The sequence below is a fragment of the Palaemon carinicauda genome, chromosome 41, assembly GCF_036898095.1.
Source record: "Palaemon carinicauda isolate YSFRI2023 chromosome 41, ASM3689809v2, whole genome shotgun sequence".
Taxonomy (NCBI): domain Eukaryota; kingdom Metazoa; phylum Arthropoda; class Malacostraca; order Decapoda; family Palaemonidae; genus Palaemon; species Palaemon carinicauda.
This window is the reverse complement of record NC_090765.1, coordinates 35,555,772-35,580,336: the sequence shown is the minus strand read 5'-3', so window position 1 is coordinate 35,580,336 and position 24,565 is coordinate 35,555,772. Positions and strand designations below refer to the sequence as shown.

Below are 24,565 nucleotides of genomic sequence, written 5' to 3'. Positions count from 1 at the left end.
ACAAATTAAAAATTTAACTTGACTTTACACAGATTAAATCACAGATAATAGTTCAATTACAATATTTGGTGTTTTATTTAACTATGAATTGAAAGGTAAAAAAAAACTTTACAGTTTTGGGTCACTATTAACATATTTGTCATTAACACTGGACTTCTCACCTTTTACATTTTCTTCATTGAATTTCACACTGTATATTGTTTGATTTCTATTAAAAGATGGAGTATACATATCAACTGCATCTATTTTAACTCCCTTTCTCCGGCCCTCCAAGAAGCACTTTGCAAAATAGCGATTAACTTCGTGGACATGAGGATGAGTGATGTATTCTTCAAGCTGAAAGAAATATAGTAAATGTAAATAATAACCTAATTTTGGAAACAAAAAATATTTTGATACCCAAAATCCAGTGCTACTTTTTAATTTTTGTTTCTTAATATTTCAATATTGCTTGGTACATTTTGAATGGCTGTGTAAATTTAAATATCAAATGAATTGTCTGTGTTGGCAATATCAGTGATAGTGTTTCTTCAAGATTGGAAATCCAGGCAAATGAATCAAATAATTGAATTTCAGTTTTATACTTAATACAGTACACATTTCATTGTATTATTTCTCACTTCATATATTATGAGTAAAGAACAAGTTTTCTGTATCTATTCAAGAGCTAGTTTCCTTTTTTTCTGAACCTTCGTACAGTTTTCAATCTTGAGTGACTCCCCTTTATCTGCATAAAAGAGTGTCTAGAGGTTGAAGTTAAAGGGAATGTATCTTTACAGTTCACCTTAGATTTAAATTAAGACTCCATTGGTGTATGAGCATACAAGGGAGCCTTTGGCGGCATTGTAAAAGCTAAAGAGTTTGCCACAACAAGTGCCACAGTTGTTGTTATCATGTGATTCATGCTTCTGTTTAGGAAAAAAAACAAGAAAGAGAAGACACAAAAATATGTTATTTTCATTAGTAAAATAAATTTTTGAATATACTTACCCGATGATCATGTAGCTGTCAACTCTGTTGCCCGACAGAAATCTACGGTCAGGATACGCCAGCGATCGCTATACAGGTGGGGGTGTACACAACAGCGCCATCTGTGGTCAGGTACTCTAGTACTTCTTGTCAACACCACCTCAATTTTTTCCTCGGTCCACTGGTTCTCTATGGGGAGGAAGGGTGGGTCAATTAAATCATGATCATCGGGTAAGTATATTCAAAAATTTATTTTACTAATGAAAATAACATTTTTCAATATTAATCTTACCCGATGATCATGTAGCTGATTCACACCCAGGGTGGTGGGTGGAGACCAGCATACATGTTGACAAAGAAGCTAAGTATCCCGTATTTCATTTTATTAGTTATTCAAAAATAACATAAAATAAATAAGTACCTGGTAAGGAAGACGACTTGAACCATTACTCTGCCTTTATTAAGTACGTCTTCCTTACTGAGCGTAGCGATCCTCTTAGGATGCTGAACGACTCTTAGGTGCTGAAGTATAAAGGGCTGCAACCCATACTAAAGGACCTCATCACAACCTTTAACCTCGGCGCTTCTCAAGAAAGAATTGACCACCCGCCAAATCAACAAGGATGTGGAAGGCTTCTTAGCCGACCGTACAACCCATAAAAAGTATTCAAGAGAAAGGTTAAAAAGGTTATGGGATCATGGGAATGTAGTGGCTGAGCCCCCGCCTACTACTGCATTCGTTGCTACGAATGGTCCCAGGGTGTAGCAGTTCTCGTAAAGAGACTGGACATCTTTGAGATAGAATGATGCGAACACTGACTTGCTTCTCCAATAGGTTGCATCCATAACACTCTGCAGAGAACGGTTCTGTTTGAAGGCCACTGAAGTAGCCACAGCTCTCACTTCATGTGTCCTTACCTTCAGCAAAGCAAGGTCTTCTTCCTTCAGATGAGAATGTGCTTCCCTAATCAGAAGCCTGATTTAGTAAGAAACTGAGTTCTTAGACCTTGGAAGAGAAGGCTTCTTGATAGCACACCATAAGGCTTCTGATTGTCCTCGTAAAGGTTATGACCTTTTTAGATAGTACCTAAGAGCTCTAACTGGGCAAAGTACTCTCTCCAGTTCGTTCCCCACCAAGTTGGACAGGCTTGGGATCTCAAACGACTTAGGCCAAGGACGTGAAGGAAGCTCGTTTTAGCAAAAAACCGAGCTGCAAGGAACATGTAGCCGTTTCAGATGTGAAAACTATGTTCCAGCTGAAGGCGTGGATCTCACTTACTCTTTTAGCTGTTGGCAAGCACACGAGGAAAAGAGTTTTTAATGTGAGGTCCTTAAAAGAGGCTGATTGGAGAGGTTCAAATCTTGATGACATAAGGAACCTTAGGACCACGTCTAGATTCCAGCCTGGAGTGGACAACCGACGTTCCTTTGAGGTCTCAAAAGACCTAAGGAGGTCCTGTAGATCTTTGTTGGTGGAAAGATCCAAGCCTCTGTGGCGGAAAACCGCTGCCAACATACTTCTGTAACCCTTGATCGAAGGAGCTGAAAGGGATCTTACGTTCCTTAGATGTAACAGGAAGTCAGCAATCTGGGTTACAGTGGTACTGGTTGAGGAAACTGCATTGGCCTTGTACCAGCTTCGGAAGACTTCCCCTTTAGACTGATAGACTCTGAGAGTGGATGTCCTCCTTGCTCTGGCAATCGCTCTGGCTGCCTCCTTCGAAAAGCCCCTAGCTCTTGAGAGTCTTTCGATAGTCTGAAGGCAGTCAGACGAAGAGCTTGGAGGTTTGGGTGTACCTTCTTTACGTGAGGTTGACGTAGAAGGTCCACTCCTAGAGGAAGAGTCCTGGGAATGTCGACCAGCCATTGCAGTACCTCTATGAACCATTCTCTCGCGGGCCAGAGGGGAGCAACCAACGTCAGCCGTGTCCCTTTGCGAGAGGTGAACTTCTGAAGTACCCTGTTGACAATCTTGAACGGCGGGAATGCATACAGGTCGAGATGGGACCAATCCAGCAGAAAAGCATCCACGTGAACTGCTGCTGGGTCTGGAATCGGAGAACAATACAACGGGAGCCTCTAGGTTATCGAGGTAGCGAACAGATCTATGGTTGGCTGACCCCACAGGGCCCAAAGTCTGCTGCAAACATTCTTGTGAAGGGTCCACTCTGTGGGGATGACCTGACCCTTCCGGCTGAGGCGATCTGCCATGACATTCATATCGCCCTGAATGAATCTCGTTACCAGCGTGAGCTTTCGATCTTTTGACCAGATGAGGAGGTCCCTTGCGATCTAGAACAACTTCCACGAATGAGTCCCTCCCTGCTTGGAGATGTAAGCCAAGGCTGTGGTGTTGTCAGAGTCCACCTCCACCACCTTGTTAAGCTGGAGGGACTTGAAGTATATCAAGGCCAGATGAACCGCCAACAGCTCCTTGCAATTGATGTGAAGTGTCCTTTGCTCCTGATTCCATGTTCCCGAGCATTCCTGACCGTCCAAAGTCGCACCCCAGCCCGAGTTTGATGCGTCCGAGAAGAGACGGCGGTCGGGTTTCTGAACAGCCAAAGGTAGACCTTCCTTGAGAAGAAAGCTGTTCTTTCACCACGTTAGAGTAGACCTCCTCTCTTCGGAAACAGGAACTGAGACCGTCTCTAGCGTCATGTCCTTTATCCAGTGAGCAGCTAGATGATACTGAAGGGGGCGGAGGTGGAGTCTCCTTAACTCGATGAACAGGGCCAGCGATGAAAGTGTCCCTGTTAGACTCATCCACTACCTGACTGAGCATCGGTTCCTTCTCAGCATGCTCTGGATGCATTCTAGGGCTTGGTAGATCCTTGGGGCCGACGGAAAAGCCCGAAAAGCTCGACTCTGAAGCTCCATACCCAGGTAGACAATGGTCTGGGATGGGACGAGCTGGGACTCCTCTAAATTGACCAGGAGACCCAGTTCCTTGGTCAGATCCATAGTCCATCTGAGATTCTCCAGACAGCGACGACTTGTGGGAGCTCTTAAAAGCCAGTCGTCTGACGGAGCCGGACACAAGATCATGGTACTGCTGCACAGTCTGTGAACTGTCAACCATGGGGAAGCGAGGAAGTACAGCGACAACCCGAAACTGTCTAGACTGTCTGGGTAGTACAGACAACTCCTTATCGGGTTGCTGAGGTTGCCGCACTGCGTCACAACAAGTCACCTCTGCTGGTTGTTGAACGTCTTCCCAGTGACACACTGACTCCGTAAACAAAAAAATCCTCTAACAAGGACTAAGCTTGGACTGCATGTCTTGCAACAAAGCTCAAGGTCTATGGGAGCAGGTGTGGCAACAGACGGGGTTAGCGACTGAAGCGGAACCATTACCTTCCCTGGAAGCATTTTATGCTTAAATAAAAGTCCATAGGCGGCTAAGCAGCTTAAGGCTCCTCTCCAAATGACAGAGTCCTCAAGGGAATATCAGAAGGAGGGAGAATAGCACTTTCTCATCTACAGGAACCATATCCGAGAAAAGCTAAGTTCTCTCAGTGAGGGTTTCACTGGTGCAAAAGCAGCAGGCCAGAAGGCAACGTTATGAAACTGCTTGACAGACTTGTGAGTTGGCAACAACCAAAGATGTGTGACTGAGGAGCATGCGGTAAGGTATGCAGAGCATGCTGTAAGGTATGCACATGCTGTAAGGTATGCAGAGCATGCTGTAAGGTATGCAGAGCATGCTGTATGTAGAGCATGCTGTAAGGTATGCAGAGCATGTTGCATGGCATGCGGCTTATGCTGCATGGGATGAGGCTCATGCTGCATGGGATGAGGCTCATGCTGCATGGTATGAGGCTCATGCTGCATGGGATGAGGCTCATGCTGCAAGGGATGAGGCTCATGCCGCATGGGTTGAGGAGGATGCCGCATAGTATGAGGCTCCTGCCTCATGGGTTGAGGAGGTTGCCGCATAGCATGAGGCTCCTGCCTCATGGTTTGAGGAGGATGCCGCATAGCATGAGGCTCCTCATAGCATGAGGCTCCTGCCTCATGGGTTGAGGAGGATGCCGCATAGCATGAGGCTCCTGCCTCATGGGTTGAGGAGGATGCCGCATAGCATGAGGCTCCTGCCTCATGGGTAGAGGAGGTCGCCGCATAGCATGAGGCTCCTGCCTCATGGGTTGAGGAGGATGCCGCATAGCATGAGGCTCCTCATAGCATGAGGCTCCTGCCTCATGGGTTGAGGAGGATGCCACATAGCATGAGGCTCCTCATAGCATGAGGCTCCTGCCTCATGGGTTGAGGAGGATGCCGCATAGCACGAGGCTCCTGCCTCATGGTTTGAGGAGGATGCCGCATAGCATGAGGCTCCTGCCTCATGGATAGAGGAGGTTGCCGCATAGCATGAGGCTCCTGCCTCATGGGTTGAGGAGGATGCCGCATAGCATGAGGCTCCTCATAGCATGAGGCTCCTGCCTCATGGGTAGAGGAGGTTGCCGCATAGCATGAGGCTCCTGCCTCATGGGTTGAGGAGGTTGCCTCATAGTGCTGGAACCCGGCAACCCCCGATGCGGCAACTCACGCATGAAAGCAGGAGGCGCAGCAAGAACATGCGTCTGGCAGGGTGGACTGCGCATCGGAGGTGGAGCTCTCACAGGTGGAGGGTGGGAGCAGGCAGCCGTAGTATCTGCTGAGCGCACAACCTCGGCGGGTTGTAGGTTAACAGGCTACATTGTCAACCTTCCAGCATGATACTCCTGTATGAAGGAGCAAGCTGAGACTGTATAGTCTGCAGCATGGACCACTAGGGTCTATGAAAGACAACAACAAACGGAGCTACTGTCCGTTGAGACTGAGGGTCTAAAACAGCTGGTGCGGCAACAGACGGAGTTACTGCCTGTTGCGGTACCACCTTGCCTCTCTGGGAGGTGTGCAGTTGTCGTACTGCAGCAAGTCCGAACTGACCCAGTGCTAATGGCTACACCTAGGAGTTGGACTTGCGCGGAAGGGACCGACTTGCACTTAAAAGCTGCAAGATTTGGTCCATGGTTTCTGCGAGAAACCTCTTCCGCAGACGAGGAATAAATGGGCTCTCTCGTCTTTGTGTGGGTGGGGTGATCACGTCGGCTACGTGAGTGGGTACACCCGAAACCACGGAGGGAAACGTCTGTTCGTCGATCAAGGCCTGATGAACCCATAAGTCCTTCGACGTTACTTCTCCCCTGGGCTTGGGAGCTTGTAAGAGGTCCCAGACTAGGCGAACAACTGGCACGAACAGACGAACCCTCGAACGCAACACTGTAACACTTTGCGCTTATCACTTTATCACTTTTGAATTTCTGTTTGCACTTATTTCACTGAACTCGAAACTTTAAGTGGTTTGTACCTGAAACACGCAATTCTATCCTTCATTAAAAGTAAGTAATTGCGAAAACAGTATTACAATGTAACAGAAAAACATAATGAAAGATAAAAAATTCAGTGGCTGGAAAAGAGACTAAACACTAGATCAAATAAACTACTTTTAAAATCTCTCACCGCATAAAGCCTGGGAACAAGAATAAAACTCTAGAAACGTTTACCTTCTTCCCCTAAAGAGACTAGGGAGAAGAGCAAAAACGATAACAACGTTACCCGCTTGAACGAAACGTTTATCCTCCTCTCTCTCCCTCCGTCTCTATCTCTCTCTCTCTCTCTTGACTTAGAACCTGAGAGATGAGCCCAATTATATATATCGTTAAAACATATTATTGTTAAAGGAAAAAAACTGAAAGATTTCCCAAATAAAAAGTTCCTTTATTAGAATTAAAACCATTTAAGCTAAGAAAGAATGAACAAAACGCTAGAATCGGTTTACTCTTACTGCAACGTGAAACCGTGAATACTCTCTCTCTATCGTAACGATAGAGCGCAAGTTGAACGTTCTGAACGTCAACAACTGCGGAGACAAAACAAAACGTTAGTTCAACTTTGAAAACAGTACGAGACTATCAAAGAAATTCTTTCAAAAACATAAAATAGCATAAAATCTTAACAGGTAAAAACGATATGACGGGCTCAATGTTAATTAACTTCGGTTCCAAGAAAAGACCGCCTACTATTAGGAAAGGTCGCATATAAACAAACATAAAAATTAATTTTAATAAGTTTATAATAAAAGGAAGTTAATCGAAGAGGCCTGTAAAAGGCGGAGAGATATAAAATAAATCTATAACTTTGTTAAGCAAAATAAAGAAAGAGAGTCTATAATCTCTTCGACACCAACACTTCCGTCTAAGGGAAGGGTCGGCCATTTAAAAGTGAAAGAGAGTTCATACTCTCTTCGTCACCAAAATTAAATCAAATTAATTCCAAAAACTTGCTAAGCTAATGATAAAGCTTCCTGAATAGCGAAGGCTAAACTCTAGAGCAAATACATCACCAAATCGTGAACAATAACTCCAGAATCAACAGCGTATCCAAGTAGGTCTAGCCGGTGGCACGACAGAGGAAAAATTGAGGTGGTGTTGACAAGAAGTACTAGAGTACCTGACCACAGATGGCGCTGTTGTGTACACCCCCACCTGTATAGCGATCGCTGGCGTATCCCGACCGTAGATTTCTGTCGGGCAACAGAGTTGACAGCTACATGATCATCGGGTAAGATTAATATTGAAAATTGAGCTTTTTCAGGACAAGGGCTAGGGCTAGGTACTTCACCATTTAACAAGGGCTAGGTACTTCACCATTTAACAAGGGCTAAGTACTTCACCATTTAACAAGGGCTAGGTACTTCACAATTTACAAAGACTGGTTGGAGACCCTATTATAGGTGGGGGATTTAACCCTATTCAGCTATGAGACTTATCATTCATGACTTTGACCTAAAATGTTTATGGTCTTTTTTAGTATCTGCAACATAACCATTTGTAAATGTGTTTAACATGCACTTGGAATGGTAGTTTTGAATGATTAACTGCAGGATATCACCACAATGTATTTAGAGTTCCATTCTATATAGGTTATGGGTGCTTGCTTTTATCTGATTTCATTAGCCACAGTGGGGAGAGTTGGCCTCCAAAAATATAACCTGTGGACAATGGGGCGCTACTGCATTTTTATGAGGTAATTTTTCCTGAGGAAACTGAATTATCTGGGGCATTTTATCTACTGCCAAAAAATGGGCTTCTTGTAAAGTAGATAATCTTCAAAATCCATTCACAATAAAACCAAGTTAAGGATCAAGAATTTTGTTAGGCAATGGTATTATCGTATGATTAAAACTACTTTGCTAATTTATAATTACTGTTCTATTGTTGGTCTCCCTACCAAACCTAACAACAAAATATCAGCAGAGTACCAGGCTTGTTTTTAACAAGAGCACAATTACTTTTATATTTCTAATCTATAGAGATATTCCTAAAAGAAATATACAAACAAGTGTATGTGAAATACTGTAAGCCAAAATCTTTAAAACAATAATAATATATAAAATTCCCTTCAATATACTTTTTACAAACTGAAGTTTCCTAAAAACCACCAAACTGGGAAGCATGCATCCAGTCTGAGTTAATACTCAATATGAATGAAAAACTATAGAACTATCGTAATTGCATAATAACATAATAAATGATATACAGTACATAATACGCTAATGGGAAACAGGTACATTTTCCAGAATGAAAATCTCCTGGACCCTGAAGAATAATCCATGAACGTAATTTACAAAAAAATTCTTACCTTCATCCACTCGCATGCTGCTAATTCTTTCTTGCACATAGTAATACTTTGTGAACTAGGGTGAAGATGGACGATAAAATATATGTCAGAGCAATTAAAATTGGCTCTATGAACATGACGAAATGACACCATTGACACAAATTCTGTATCTATACCCGTTTCCTCTTTAACTTCTCTCACAGCTGCTGATCGAAGGTCTTCTCCTGTTAAAAATTATATACAATTAATAGAGGAGTTTACATGACTTATCACATGTCTCTTTATGAAAAAGACTTCCTTATACTCTCAAAATGTAAATTCAGTTTCTGTTTTATTTCTTACACAGCATGACATATAATGATTAACATTTCCTCAAATAAGGATGGGCTGTAAAAAAAACTTTAAATTGCAAAACAACCACAATCACTTTTTAACTATGGAGATAAGGATGAATTCACTATACTGAAAACTACCACAATTCTAGCAGCTTCATAAACATTAAAAGATCATTAGAAGCACAGTAGCCTCTCGATACATACTACTATACTCACCTGTAACTTGTACGTACAATTTCCCTTGTGGGATATTAAGGCCGTTACATTCCAACACTACATTTTTAAGGATTCACTCTCTTACTATTGAAACAAATTCTTTTGATAACAGTTATTATTTGAATACTTACTCATTCTATGCTTTAGTTGTTCGTTTAAAACACTATGCATTTAGAGTTGTGTAAAACAGAAGGCATAAGCAACTACACTTCACTATGGCAAAAAGTCAAGGCTTTAAAACTATCTGCTAAGCACACAGACTCTGTCTCATGGTCCTGAGTTGTAGGTACTAGTTGAGGAAGAAGCTGCTAACCAGCAAACACTGAGGATTTTTGGCATAAAGGAACTTCAGTGCAACAGTGCCTGTACTCAAGTACCAATGTTAGATAATAAGCAAGAGCTGCTCATCACACTAGAAAGCAAAAGTGGCAGGAAATAAGAGTGGGCCATGAAACACACTACAGTACTATTGTACCCAATTATCTCTGAGCTGCTAACAACTAATCGCATTAACAGGTAGGAACAGTGGCACATTGCTAAGTGTAAATACTGTTAGACATTACCATTCATATTTTTGTGGATCCAATTATTTGCTGGGGAGGGCCACAATATCATTTGAGTACTGTACAGTAATAAAATTGATACTTCACGTCTTCTCACGGTATCAATCGTAGTGCTTCCAGACATTTTTCTTACAGTTTTCCTACATTGCAGGACACAGCAACACCACCTTTGCGGTGCCTCTTTTTTGCTGCGCATGCCGTACCATAAAGATCTTGTGTATTGCACATCTACTCATTGTTCCAAGAGTTCAATTTTAGTAATGACACCTAAGAGGGCTTCATCTTCCTCTAAACTTACCCCTAAGGTTCAGAAGAATGTGATGACCCTGGAGCAAAAAGTAATTGTGCTGAACAAATATAGGGAAGGCATGTTTTTTGCTGCAGTCAGCGATATGTTACGCATGAACGAAAGTACTGTGCTATACCTTAAAAAAATGAAACAAACATTCGTGCTGCCGTAGGTGCAAGTGCCCCGTGCAGTGCTAAGCATATAGCAATGATCAAGATGGAAAATGCGTTGTTCATGTGAATTGAGAACCAGCAACGCAAAGGCATAACCGCGGACCACTGTATAACCTTATCTGGAAGGAAGTTAATTCTCTAATTTGATATTTTAAGACTAATCTGGGTATAACTGAGGAACATGGGCCAAGCACCAGTAAAACCCCCATAGTTACAACAAGTATACATTTCCAGGCCAGCAAGGGATATTTTGATAATTTCAAGAGGCAGTTTCCACTGAAAAAGATGAGGGGGACAGAATCAGCCAGTAAGCAAATAGGAAGAAAAAGATGTGAGGGTGGGGAACACTGCATTACAGTTGAAAAATTTGGGAAGATGTCACATGCAGGTGGAAGCATTGAAAAATACCACCTACATTATGGACCAATTTATGGTGTGACATCAAGTTCACACGTTATGTGGATGAAGCTTTATCCCCATGAAAAACATTATAGAGGAAATGAAACAGGAATGCAAGAGTAAACAGTTCCCAATTATGATATCTTTCAACAAGCAATCACTGAATCTGACAAACCTATGACCCCTTCTCTGGTCCCAGTGAAAATTTCCAGCAGTGACTGATACTTCCATCAAAAAGAACAGGAAAGGTACTTTTATGTATCTTCACAGCTCTAGGGAGGAATGATGTTCATAACCCATGGTCCATAAAATTCATAAAGATGAACATAGCTAACTATTTTTTTGCAGGCTGAAATTTAGTTTGTAGAATTACGCCATTTGCGCATACTGTACTGTATCTCTGTTACCTAACCATCACAAATGGCATGGTCCAACTGTACTAGCTTAAGAAAAGGATACTAGGCAATAAATGCTGAGGTACACCGTAATAGCAGCGCAAGTCAGAGAGTAATGTTTTTCCATAGCAATCCTGATAGGGGAAAAAACCACTAAAAGCAAAATGTCTCGGTGCACTAGTGCAGCGATAAGCCGTCAGGGGCAATGCAATTCTATAAAACTAAGCACAAAGCATTACCTGTTATGAGCGTCTGTGCACAGGTGCAGTGGCATGCAGATGCAAGGTGCAGGCCTCTAGAGCATAGGCATGAGACATTCAAGTACCTATGTTAGATACAAAGTACCTAGCCACTAAGTACCCTAGTACAGTGTGTAAAATGATATTTTAATTATAAAATAAATTTTTGAATATACTTACCCGGTGAATATATAATAGCTGCAACTCTGCGGCTCGACAGAAAACATACTCAAAAAACTCGCGAGCGATCGCTATGAAGGTTGCGGGTGTGCCCACCAGCGCCAACTGTCGGCCAGATACCACTCTTGTATGTAAACAAAACCTTTAATTCTTCTCGTCCCGCTGCGTCTCTATTGGGGAGGAAGGGAGGGTCATTTAATTTATATATTCACCGGGTAAGTATATTCAAAAATTTATTTTATAATTAAAATATCATTTTTAAATATTTAACTTAGCCGGTGAATATATAATAGCTGAATCACACCCAAGGAGGTGGGTAGAGACCAGAGTTAATTATGTTTACAGCGTATAAGCTAAGAGTTTTTTAATTTTGACAGTTATCAATATAACAAAACCAAAATAAATAGGTACCTGGTAAGGAAGTTGACTTAGACGATTACTCTGCCTTGTAAGTCTGTCTTCCTCACGGAGCCCAGCGATCCTCTTAGGATGCTGACAGACTCCCAGGAGCTGAAGTATCAAGGGCTGCAACCCATACAACAGGACCTCATCAAACCCCTAATCTGGGCGCTCTCAAGAAATGACTTTGACCACCCGCCAAATCAACCAGGATGCGAAAGGCTTCTTAGCCTTCCGAACAACCCATAAAAACAATATTAAAAACATTTCAAGAGACAGATTAAAAGGATATGGAATTAGGGAAGTGTAGTGGTTGAACCCTCACCCACTACTGCACTCGCTGCTACGAATGGACCCAGTGTGTAGCAGTCCTCGTAAAGAGTCTGGACATCTTTCAAGTAAAATGACGCGAACACTGACTTGCTTCTCCAAAAGGTCGCGTCCATGATACTTTGCAGAGATCTATTTTGCTTGAAGGCCACGGAAGTTGCTATAGCTCTAATCTCATGCGTCTTAACCTTAAGCAAAGATCGGTCTTCCTCACTCAAGTGGGAATGAGCTTCTCGTATTAACAATCTGATAAAATATGACAAAGCATTCATTGACATAGGTAAGGATGGTTTCTTAACCGAACACCATAACGCTTCAGATTTACCTCTTAAAGGCTTAGTACGAGCTAAATAGAACTTAAGAGCTCTAACGGGGCATAATACTCTCTCTAGTTCGTTGCCTACGATCTCTGATAAGCTAGGAATATCAAAAGATTTAGGCCAAGGACGAGAAGGCAGTTCATTCTTGGCCAGGAAACCAAGTTGAAGAGAACAAGTGGCTTTTTCTGTCGAAAAACCGATGTTCTTGCTGAAGGCATGAAGCTCACTGACTCTTTTAGCCGAGGCCAAGCACACCAGGAAAAGAGTCTTAAGAGTGAGATCCTTCAGGGAGGCTGAATGTAAAGGCTCAAACCTGTCTGACATGAGGAATCTTAGGACCACGTCTAAATTCCATCCAGGTGTAGCCAAACGACGTTCCTTAGAGGTCTCAAAAGACTTAAGGAGATCTTGTAGATCTTTATTGTTGGAAAGATCTAAGCCTCTATGCCGGAAGACCGAAGCCAACATGCTCCTGTAGCCCTTGATCGTGGGAGCTGAAAGGGAGCGAACTCTTCTCAGGTATAAGAGAAAATCAGCGATTTGGGCTACAGAGGTACTGGACGAGGATACAGATACTGACTTGCACCAGTCTCGGAAGATTTCCCACTTCGATTGGTAAACTCTAATGGTAGAAGCTCTCCTCGCTCTTGTAATCGCACTGGCTGCCTCCTTCGAAAAGCCTCTAGCTCTAGAGAGTCTTTCGATAGTCTGAAGGCAGTCAGACGAAGAGCGTGGAGGCTTTGGTGTACCTTCTTTACGTGTGGCTGACGTAATAGGTCTACTCTTAGAGGAAGACTTCTTGGAAAGTCTACCAGCCATCGAAGTACCTCGGTGAACCATTCTCTCGCGGGCCAGAGGGGAGCAACTAACGTCAACCTTGTCCCTTCGTGAGAGGCGAATTTCTGCAGTACCTTGTTGACAATCTTGAATGGTGGGAATGCGTATAGGTCTAGGTGAGACCAATCTAGGAGAAAGGCATCTATATGTATTGCTGCTGGGTCTGGGACTGGAGAGCAATAGATTGGAAGCCTCTTGGTCATCGAGGTTGCAAAGAGGTCTATGGTGGGTTGACCCCAAGTCGCCCAAAGCCTCTTGCACACATCCTTGTGGAGGGTCCATTCGGTAGGAATTACCTGACCTCTCCGACTGAGGCAATCTGCTAGAACGTTCAAGTCGCCCTGGATAAATCTCGTTACCAGGGAGATGCCTCGATCTCTTGACCAGATGAGCAGGTCCCTTGCGATCTCGTACAGTGTCAGGGAGTGGGTGCCTCCTTGTTTGGAAATGTACGCCAAGGCTGTGGTGTTGTCCGAGTTGATCTCTACCACTTTGTCTCGAAGGAGACTCTCGAAGCTCATCAAGGCCAGGTGAACTGCCAAAAGCTCCTTGCCGTTGATATGCATGCTCCTCTGACTTGAGGTCCACAGACCTGAGCATTCCCGACCGTCCAGTGTCGCACCCCAACCCAAATCCGATGCGTCTGAGAATAGAACGTGGTTTGGTTTCTGAACTGCTAGGGGAAGTCCCTCTCGTAGACTGATATTGTCTTTCCACCAATTCAGGCAAGTCTTTACTGTTTCGGAAATCGGGATCGAGACCGCCTCTAGCGTCTTGTCCTTTTTCCAGCGAAAAGCTAGATGGAATTGTAGAGGTCGGAGGTGTAGCCTTCCTAGCGAGACAAACTGCTCCAGGGATGATAGAGTTCCTACTAGACTCATCCAATTTCTGACTGAGCAACGTTCTCTCTTCAACATCCTTTGGATTACGAGCAGGGCTTGATCTATTCTGGGGGCAGACGGAAAAGCCCGAAAAACTGGACTGCGAATCTCCATCCCTAAATACAGAATAGTTTGGGATGGGATCAGCTGGGACTTTTCCAAGTTGACCAGAAGTCCCAATTCCTTGGTCAGATCCAAAGTCCAATTGAGATCCTTCAGACAGCGATGACTGGACGAGGCTCTGAGAAGCCAGTCGTCCAAATAAAGGGATGCTCGGATACCCGATAAATGGAGGAATTTTGCCACATTCCTCATAAGCCTCGTAAACACGAGAGGAGCAGGACTTAGGCCAAAGCACAGGGCCCGAAACTGGTACACCACATTGTCGAACACAAATCTCAGAAAAGGTTGGGAATCTGAGTGAATGGGGATGTGGAAGTAAGCGTCTCTTAGGTCGAGAGAGACCATCCAGTCTCCCTTTCTGACCGCTGCTAAGACTGACTTCGTGGTCTCCATGGTGAACTTTGTCTTTGTGACAAAGACATTCAGAGCACTGACGTCTAGCACCGGTCTCCAACCTCCTGTCTTCTTCGGTACTAGGAAGAGACGGTTGTAAAACCCCGGTGATTGAAGGTCCGAGACTTTGACCACCGCTCCCTTCTCTAGCAAAAGAGACACTTCTAGTTTCAGGGCTTGTCTCTTTGCTTCCTCTCGGTACCTGGGAGAGAGATCGATGGGGGAAGTCGCTAGAGGAGGTTTGCGTACAAATGGGATTTTGTACCCCTCTCTGAGCAACCTCACAGACTGTTGATCTGCGCCTCTCTTCTCCCAGGCTCGCCAGAAGTTCTTGAGTCTGGCACCTACTGCTGTCTGAAGCTGCGGGCAGTCAGACTCTGCCACGCGAGGACTTGGCTCCTTTCCTCTTTCCTCTCTTTCCTTCGGCACGAGTACTTCCCCTGCTGGGGGCTCTGCCACGAAAGGGCGGAATAAACCTGGACGCTGGAGTGTCTATCCTAGGTCTAGCAGAAAAGGCAGACGAAGGGGTCCCTTTGCGAGCCGAGGACGCAACCAAGTCATGGGTGTCCTTTTTCACTAGAGACAACGCTATGTCCTTAACTAAAAGTTCAGGAAACAAGAACTTAGACAAAGGGACAAAGAGTAGCTCAGATCGTTGACAGGGCGTCACCCCTGCTGACAGAAAAGAGCACAGAGACTCTCGTTTCTTTAGGACTCCTGAAGTAAACGAGGAGGAGAGCTCATTGGATCCATCGCGGATGGCCTTATCCATGCAGGACATAATGAGTAAGGAGACATCTCTATCGGCGGATGAGATTTTCCTACTCAAGGCTCCCAAACACCAGTCAAGGAAGTTGAAAACTTCAAAAGCCCTAAAAATGCCTTTAAGTAGATGGTCAAGGTCTGAGGATGACCAACTAATCTTCGAGCGTCTCATGGCTAGGCGGCGGGGAGAGTCTACAAGACTTGAGAAGTCGCCCTGGGCAGAGGCAGGAACTCCCAAGCCGAGAACTTCTCCCGTGGCATACCAGACGCTCGATCTAGACGAGAGTTTAGATGGGGGGAAGGCAAAGGCCGTCTTCCCTAAACTCCTCTTGGTTTCCAACCAATCGCCTAACAGCCGTAAAGCTCTCTTGGATGAGCGAGAGAGAACGAGTTTTGTAAAGGCTGGCATGTCAGCAGGTACGCCTAAAACAAACTCAGACGGCGGCGAACGAGGAGCTACAGAGACAAAGTGTTCAGGAAACAACTCTTTAAAAATGAGCATGACTTTTTTAAAGTCCATAGATGGCGGAACTGCTCTAGGCTCATCAATATCTGAAGGATGATCCTCAGGCTGAGGGTCAGCAACGTCCACATCCGAAAGCTCCTCATCTGACAACTGATGAGAAACAAGCAAAGGGGTTGGCAATGCTTGACACGCAGCGTCCGCCCGCACTGGTGCATAAGTGGCGGAGCAGGACGCAGCGTCCTGAAACTGCTGAACAGTCTGGGAACTGTCAACAACAACAGGTGCGTGAGGACGCACAGCGTCCACCCGAGACTGCTTAGACCGCCTGGGTTGTGCAGTCAAAACAACTCTAGGTTGCGGAGGTTGACGCACCGCGTCAAAACAAGTCAACTCTGATGGTTGGCGAACGTCCTGAACGTCACCAGGCGCATCAGCGAGTTGCCTAACGTCCACATGCGGCTGAAAATCCACACGAGACCGCATCGGGTGTGGTACAACCCCAACTGTTTGACGTGAGATGGCTACACCAACGTCAACAGGACGCACAACAGAACGCTTGGGTGGCTGAAGGCCAGGATCTCTATGAGATAAACGGCTAGGTTCAACGGAAACCTTCTCTGCGTTGTAGTCTTCCATAAGGGACGCAAGCTTAGACTGCATGTCCTGCAGTATAACCCATTTAGGGTCTACGGGAACGGGTGCGGTAACAGACGGGGTTAGCGTCTGAGACGGCACAACTTTGCCTTGCTTAGGCGGCGAGCAGTCATCCGATGACAGCAACGGGTCCGAACTGTCCCAATGACTACATCCAGGACGTTGGACCTGTCCTGAAGGGACCGACTTGCGTTTAAGAGGCCTAGAAACCTTGCTCCATGGTTTCTTGCGTGAAAAGCCTTCGGAAGACGAGGTAAAAATGGGCTCTCTCGTCTTATGGTAGGGGCGATCTTGACGAGATACGCCTGATACCATAGAGGGAACGTCTGTTCGCTGATCAAGACCTCTCGAACCCATAAGTCGTACGACATTGCTTCTCCCCTGGGCTTGGGAGCTTGCAAGAGGTCCCGGACTAGGTGAACGACAGGCACGAACAGACGAACCCTCGGTCGCAACACTGTTCACAACACTTTGCGCACTAATCACTTTCCCACTTTCCGCCGTGGCACTATGGCACTTAAGTTCCTTCACGTCAGCCATGAGTTGATTACGGTCACTTGCTAACGCTTCAACTCTCTCCCCCAAGGCATGAATAGCACGTAACATGTCTTGCATAGACGGTTCCTGAGTGCTAGAAGGGGGGTTAGGAACAACCACTACAGGGGAAGGATTAGGTTCAGGGGCATGTGGAGAGGAAAAATCTACGGACCTAGATGAACTTCTCCTTACCCTATCTCTCTCTAATCTGCGTGCATATTTATCATATTCGAGCCAATCGAATTCCGAAAGGCCCACGCATTCCTCACACCGATCTCCCAATTGACAGGTTTTACCCCGACAATTGGAACAAACAGTATGTGGGTCGAGAGAAGCCTTTGGAAGACGCCTATTACAGTCCCTAGCATTACACTCTCGAAATCTAGGTACTTGAGAAGGGTCAGCCATTTTGAATTAGTCAAAGAAAATTCCAAAAACAATCCAAGTCATCAACAAATAATCCGATTCAATAAAGAGTTCAAGAGTTTATGTTGAGGAAAAACACCTGCACTGCGAAAGCTCAAACCAAAATAAAGTACTTCACCAAATATGATGGGAAAACTCCAGGTTCTACAGCGAGTATGAATACGTCTTGTCGTCAACGTCGACAGAGAAGAATTGAAGGTTTTGTTTACATACAAGAGTGGTATCTGGCCGACAGTTGGCGCTGGTGGGCACACCCGCAACCTTCATAGCGATCGCTCGCGAGTTTTTTGAGTATGTTTTCTGTCGAGCCGCAGAGTTGCAGCTATTATATATTCACCGGCTAAGTTAAATATTTAAAAAGTGGTAACACACAGGCATTAGTAATTGAGCTAAGAATAGCTAGAAAGCAAAATTGAAGTCTTCCTCCTAAAACTTCTGTATTGAGTGTGAGTAATTTGGCCAACCAGAGTCTCACAGCTTGGGGGATATGGAAACAATCAAAAGTCCTTCAAATCCTGGCTCCTAATGATATTCACCTGTCAATGTATGTATCTTGATCCCCAAATACATTGTAACCTTGTTTCTTCCTCAGTAAAATTCCTATCCTTAAGCTTCTTATACATACTTAACATTATAAAGTAATCATATAATTTCTGTATCCCTTATTGCTAGCAATTGAGTAATTATTGCTCTCATCTATTCCTTAGTAACTTTTGCCTCCATCCAGAAAACATACCTTACACATCTGAATAGGACTTTAAATCACAGTATCAACACCTCAACACAGGCTCCAACTTGTAATATCATCAATGCTTGGCACTTTTCTATAGTTTAACCTCTTACCTCAGCAAACATTCTCAAGTTGAAAAAAATGTTCCTACTCCTGTATCATTCAAATCAACATTCTTTCTCCATATTTTTCCCGATAGCATCTTTCCCTGCGCAGCTTTAATTTTATGATCAAAGTACTCAATAAACTTTTTCCCCACATTCACATTAGTCCATGACAGCTTCTTATTCTCCTCAACATGACTGCCAAGCCCTATGTTCAATATTTCCATTATCAATTTATTTTTCCTTAATTTTCTCATGGATTGCCATACTCACCCTCCTGTATAACAGTACACAATCTTTTATTCTACCATATAATCTCTCTTTGTTTCCTTAATGTAATCTATACTTTTACTAATTCACAATTGGCTAAATGAGCTTTCATTTTCACAATAAGTTATACACTGTATATAAAAAAATTGGTTTGTATCTATTTTGAACATAGCAACAAATTATTTTAATTTGCAGCTGACTCTAACAGTGAAAAATCTATAAACATTAAAAGGATGGAAATGAATCTATACCTTTCATAACGATGACACTTCAAATACGGCTTTGCAGCAACTGCCTTCATTCAACCTCATTTCCTCCAAGACATAAAAATAATCATTCCTATATGGTCTCTTCAATAGTCTCACAATACTTCTGACTTATCTATTTCTCTCCACAGCACTTTTATCGGCATGATTCATTTTCTTAAGGTATCTTTACCTTGATTTACATATCCCCCAGGCAGCTTCCAGTGTGGTTTTGTATGAAACCTTTCACGTACTACTAGAAGTTCATCGTTGCTATTCACAACAAATGCACCAACTCCAACCATGTTATGGGCATATCTGAAAAATCAGAAACTTCAATAAAAATGATATTTTAATTATAAAATAAATTTTTGAATATACTTACCCGGTGAATATATAATAGCTGCAACTCTGCGGCTCGACAGAAAACACACTCAAAATACTCGCGAGCGATCGCTATGAAGGTTGCGGGTGTGCCCACCAGCGCCAACTGTCGGCCAGATACCACTCTTGCATGTAAACAAAACCTTCAATTCTTCTCGTCCCGCTGCGTCTCTATTGGGGAGGAAGGGAGGGTCATTTAATTTATATATTCACCGGGTAAGTATATTCAAAAATTTATTTTATAATTAAAATATCATTTTTAAATATTTAACTTAGCCGGTGAATATATAATAGCTGATTCACACCCAAGGCGGTGGGTAGAGACCAGAGTTAATTAAGTTTACAGCGTATAAGCTAAGAGTTTTTTCATTTTGACAGTTATCAATATAACAAAACCAAAATATATAGGTACCTGGTAAGGAAGTTGACTTAGACGATTACTCTGCCTTGTAAGTCTGTCTTCCTCACGGAGCCCAGCGATCCTCTTAGGATGCTGAAAGACTCCCAGGAGCTGAAGTATCAAGGGTTGCAACCCATACAACAGGACCTCATCAAACCCCTAATCTGGGCGCTCTCAAGAAATGACTTTGACCACCCGCCAAATCAACCAGGATGCGAAAGGCTTCTTAGCCTTCCGAACAACCCATAAAACAATATTAAAAACATTTCAAGAGACAGATTAAAAGGATATGGAATTAGGGAAGTGTAGTGGTTGAACCCTCACCCACTACTGCACTCGCTGCAACGAATGGACCCAGTGTGTAGCAGTCCTCGTAAAGAGTCTGGACATCTTTTAAGTAAAATGACGCGAACACTGACTTGCTTCTCCAAAAAGTCGCGTCCATAATACTTTGCAGAGATTTATTTTGCTTGAAGGCCACGGAGGTTGCTATATCTCTAACTTTGTGAGTCTTAACCTTAAGCAAACATCGGTCTTTCTCATTCAAGTGAGAATGAGCTTCTCGTATTAAAAAAATCTGATAAAATATGACAAAGCATTCTTTGACATAGGCAATGAAGGTTTCTTAACTGAGCACCATAATGCCTCAGATTTCCCTCGTAATGACTTAGTACGAGCTAAATCGAACTTAAGAGCTCTAACAGGACATAATACTCTTTCCAGTTCGTTGCCTACGATCTCTGATAAGCAAGGAATATCAAAAGATTTAGGCCAAGGACAAGAAGGCAGTTCATTTTTTGGCCAGGAAACCAAGTTGAAGTGAACAAGTGGCTTTTTTCTGTAAAAAAGCCGATGTTCTTACTGAAGGCATGAAGTTCACTGACCCTTTTAGCCGAAGCCAAGCACACTAGGAAAAGTGTCTTGAGGGTGAGATCCTTCAGGGAGGCTGAATGTAATGGCTCAAACCTGTCTGACATGAGGAACCTTAGGACCACGTCTAAGTTCCATCCAGGAGTTGCCAAACGACGTTCCTTAGAGGTCTTGAAAGACTTAAGGAGATCTTGGAGATCTTTATTGTTGGAAAGATCTAAGCCTCTATGTCGAAAGACCGAAGCCAACATGCTCCTGTAGCCCTTAATCGTGGGAGCTGAAAGGGAGTGAACCTTTCTCAGATGTAAAAGAAAACTGCGATTTGGGCTACAGAGGTACTGGACGAGGACACAGATGCTGACTTGCACCAGTCTCGAAAGACTTCCCACTTCGACTGGTATACTCTAATGGTAGAAGCTCTCCTAGCTCTTGCAATCGCACTGGCTGCCTCCTTCGAAAAGCCTCTAGCTCTTGAGAGTCTTTCGATAGTCTGAAGGAAGTCAGACGAAGAGCAGGGAGGCTTGATGGACATTCTTTACGTGGGGCTGACGTAACAGATCTACCGTTAGAGGAAGACTTCTTGGAAAGTCTACCAGCCATTGAAGTACCTCGGTGCACCACTCTCTCGCGGGCCAGAGGGTAGCAACCAACGTCAACCTTGTCCCTTCATGAGAGGCGAACTTCTGCAGTACCTTGTTGACTATCTTGAATGGTGGGAATGCATATAAGTCCAGAAAAGACCAATCCAGTAGAAACGCGTCTATGTAGATTGCTTCTGTATCTAGGACTGGAGAGCAATAGATTGGTAACCTTTTGGTCAACGAGGAGGCAAAGAGGTCTATGGTGGGTTGACCCCAAGTAGCCCAAAGACTCTTGCCCACGTCCTTGTGGAGGGTCCATTCCGTGGGTATCACCTGACCCCTCCGACTGAGACAGTCTGCCAAGACGTTCAAGTCCCCCTGGATGAATCTCGTCAACAGGGAGATGCCTCGAATTCTTGACCATAAGAGAAGGTCCCTTGCGATCTCGAGCAGCGTGAAGGAGTGTGAGCCTCCTTGCTTGGAGATGTACGCCAAAGTTGTGGTGTTGTCTGAGTTGCCTCTACCACTAAGTTTCGAAGAAGCTTTCTAATATCATCAAGGCCAAGTGGACTGCTAATAGCTCTTTGCCGTTGATGTGCATGCTCTTCTGACTTGAGGTCCACAGACCCGAGCATTCCCGACCGTCCAGGGTCGCACCCCAACCCAAATCCGACGCGTCTGAGGACAACACGTGGTTTGGGTTCTTGACTGCTAGGGATAGTCCCTCTCTCAGACTGATATTGCTGTCCCACCATTTCAGGCATGCCTTAACTGGTTCGGAGACTGGGAATGATACCGTCTCTAATGTCTTGTCCTAGTTCCAGTGAGAGGCTAGATGGAACCGGAGAGGCAGAAGGTGTAGTCTCCCTAGTGAGACAAACTGCTCCAGGGATGAGAGAGTCCCTACGAGACTGTTCCAACTCCTGACTGAATAAACGTTTCGTTTCAGCATTAGTTGGACTTCGAGCAGGGCTTGACTGCGAATCTCCATCCCCAAATATAGAATAATCTGGGATGGGATCAGTTGGGACTTTTAGGTTGACCAAAAGTCCCAACTCCCTGGCCAGACTCAACGTCCAATGTAGATCCTGCAGACAGCGAAGACTGGACGATGCTCTGAGAAGCCAGTCGTCCAAGTACAGGGAGGCTCGGATCCCTGATAGATGGAGGGATTTTGCCACATTCCTCATGAGCCTCGTAAACACGAGAGGCGCAGGACTGAGACCAAAGCACAGGGCTCGAAACTGGTACCCCACATTCCTGTAAATAAACCTCAGAAACGGTTGGGAATCCGGGTGTATAGGAATGTGGAAGTATGCCTCCTGAAGGTCGAGAGAGACCATCCAGTCGCCTTCCATAAATGCTGTCAAGACAGCCTGGTAGACTTCATCGTGAAGTTTGTCTTGACAATGAACACATTGAGCGCACTCGCCTCTTACGTACTCCTGCAGTGAACATGGCTGCCAAATCATTGGAGCCATCCCTGAGGGACTTGTTCCTGCAGAGAACGTGGCTGTCAGATCATTGGAGCCATCCCTGAAAGCCTTGTTTATGCATGACATAATTGTACAGCAAAACTTCAAAGGCTCGAAAATAGCTGTGAAGTCGACCTGTAAAATCTTGGAGCGTCTCATGGCCAGGCGCCAGGGAGAGTCTATGAGGTTTGAGAAGTCTATCTGGGCAGAGGCAGGAACTCCCAAGCCGAGAACTTCTCTCGTGTCATATCAGACTCTCGCTCTATAAGCCAGTTTAAAAGAAGGGAAAGCAAAGGCTGTCTCCCCCAAACTCCTTCTGGTGAAAAACCAGTCGCCTAGCAAACGTAAAGCTCTCTTAGAAGAGCGAGAGAGCACTAGCTTATAAAACAACGGCTTCGAAGTAGCTAGGCCTAGTGTAAGCTATGACGTTTAGGCGAACGAGGAGCAGCAGTTACAAAAAGATCCGGACAAAGATCCTTAAAAATCAGCATGATTTATTTAAAGTCCATAGAGGGATAAGCAGCTTTAGGCTCCTCTCCGTCTGACAGAGTCCTCAAGGGAATATCAGTAGGAGGGGGAACAGCAACTTCCTCATCTGAAGGAACCTTGTCCGACAATAGCAGAGTCTCAAGCAAGGGAGAGACCTACCGTGGTGGCAATGCTTTACAAGCAGAGTCCACACGCACTGGTGCATTAGTAGTGGACCAGGACGCAACGTCATGTAACTGCTTGACAGTCTGTGAACTGTCAACAACAACAGGTGCGTGAGGACGCACAGCGTCCACTCGAGACTGCTTTGACCGCCTAGACTGAGCAGTCAAAACAACTCTAGAATGCGGAGGTTGACGCTCAGCGTCAAAACAAGTCAACTCCGATTGTTAGCGAACGTCCTGAACGTCAAAAGGAGCATCAGCAAGTGGCCTAACGTCCAAATGTGGCTGAAAATCCACACGAGACCGCATCGAGTGTGGTTCTAAACAACCTGACTGACGTGACTTGGCTACGCCAACGTCAACAGGACGCACAAAGGAACGGTAGGGTGGCTGAAGGGCAGGATCTCGATGAGATAAACGGCTAGGCTCAACGGACTTATCGGCAGAATAGTCTTCCATAAGGGAGGCAAGCTTATTCTGCATGTCTTGCCGTACAACCCATTTAGGATCAACGGGAATGGTTGCGGTAAGAGACGAGGGTAACGTCTGTGACCGCAAAACCTTGCCTACAAAAAGACTCTCGGAGTCTGTGTTACGCTTTTGTTAGGCGGCGAGCAGTCTTCCGATGACTGCATAGGGTCAGAGCTGTCCTAAAGGTTAAAACCAGGACGCTGGACCTGTCCTGAAAGGACTGACTTTCGCTTAAAGGGCCTCGAAACCTTGTTTCACAGTTTCTTATGCGAAAAGCCTCGGATGACGAGGAGAAAATCGTCTCTCTCGCCTTATGGTAGGGGTGATCTTGGTAAGATACATCCGATACCATAGAGGGAACGTCTGTTCGCTGATCAAGGCCTCTCGAACCCATAAGTCGTACGACATTACTTCTCCCCTTGGCTTGGGAGCTTGCAAGAGGTCTCGGACTAGGCGAACGACAGGCACGAACAGACGAACCCTCGGTCGCAACACTGATAACACTTTGCGCAATATCACTTTATCACTACGATTTTCTGTTTTGCACTTATTTCACTGAAATCGAATTTTTTAACAATTCACATTAGATATGAATAAAACTGATTTCTACCTGAAGCACGCAATTCTACCCTCATCAAAAGGTTGTAATTGCGAAATCAGTCGTATAATGTAAGCACATTAATACCAGCAAAAAACAGTAAACATATTTTAAGATAAAAAAATCAGTGGCTGGGGAAGAGACTAAACACTAGTTCATTCAAAACTACGTTTTCAATCTCTCACCGTACATTGCCTTGGGACGAGAATAAAAAACTAAAAATGTTTTAT

The 24,565-nt window shown here is 44.4% G+C and overlaps 1 protein-coding gene across 2 annotated transcripts in view; it reads right to left on the bottom strand.

Moving 5' to 3' along the window:
• LOC137632526 (uncharacterized) overlaps positions 1-24,565 on the bottom strand; it is a 123,204-nt gene that overhangs the window by 2,979 nt on the left and 95,660 nt on the right. The window contains exons 6-8 of one of the 2 annotated variants that reach the window (XM_068364503.1): positions 19,097-19,221; positions 8,656-8,858; positions 162-336 (exon numbers count right to left, since the gene is read on the bottom strand). In XM_068364503.1, coding sequence (XP_068220604.1) covers positions 162-336; positions 8,656-8,858; positions 19,097-19,221 — 503 coding nt within the window. Of the gene's footprint in view, positions 1-18; positions 337-8,655; positions 8,859-19,096; positions 19,222-24,565 lie in introns of those variants that run through there. The other variant, XM_068364502.1, reaches the window with a different exon arrangement.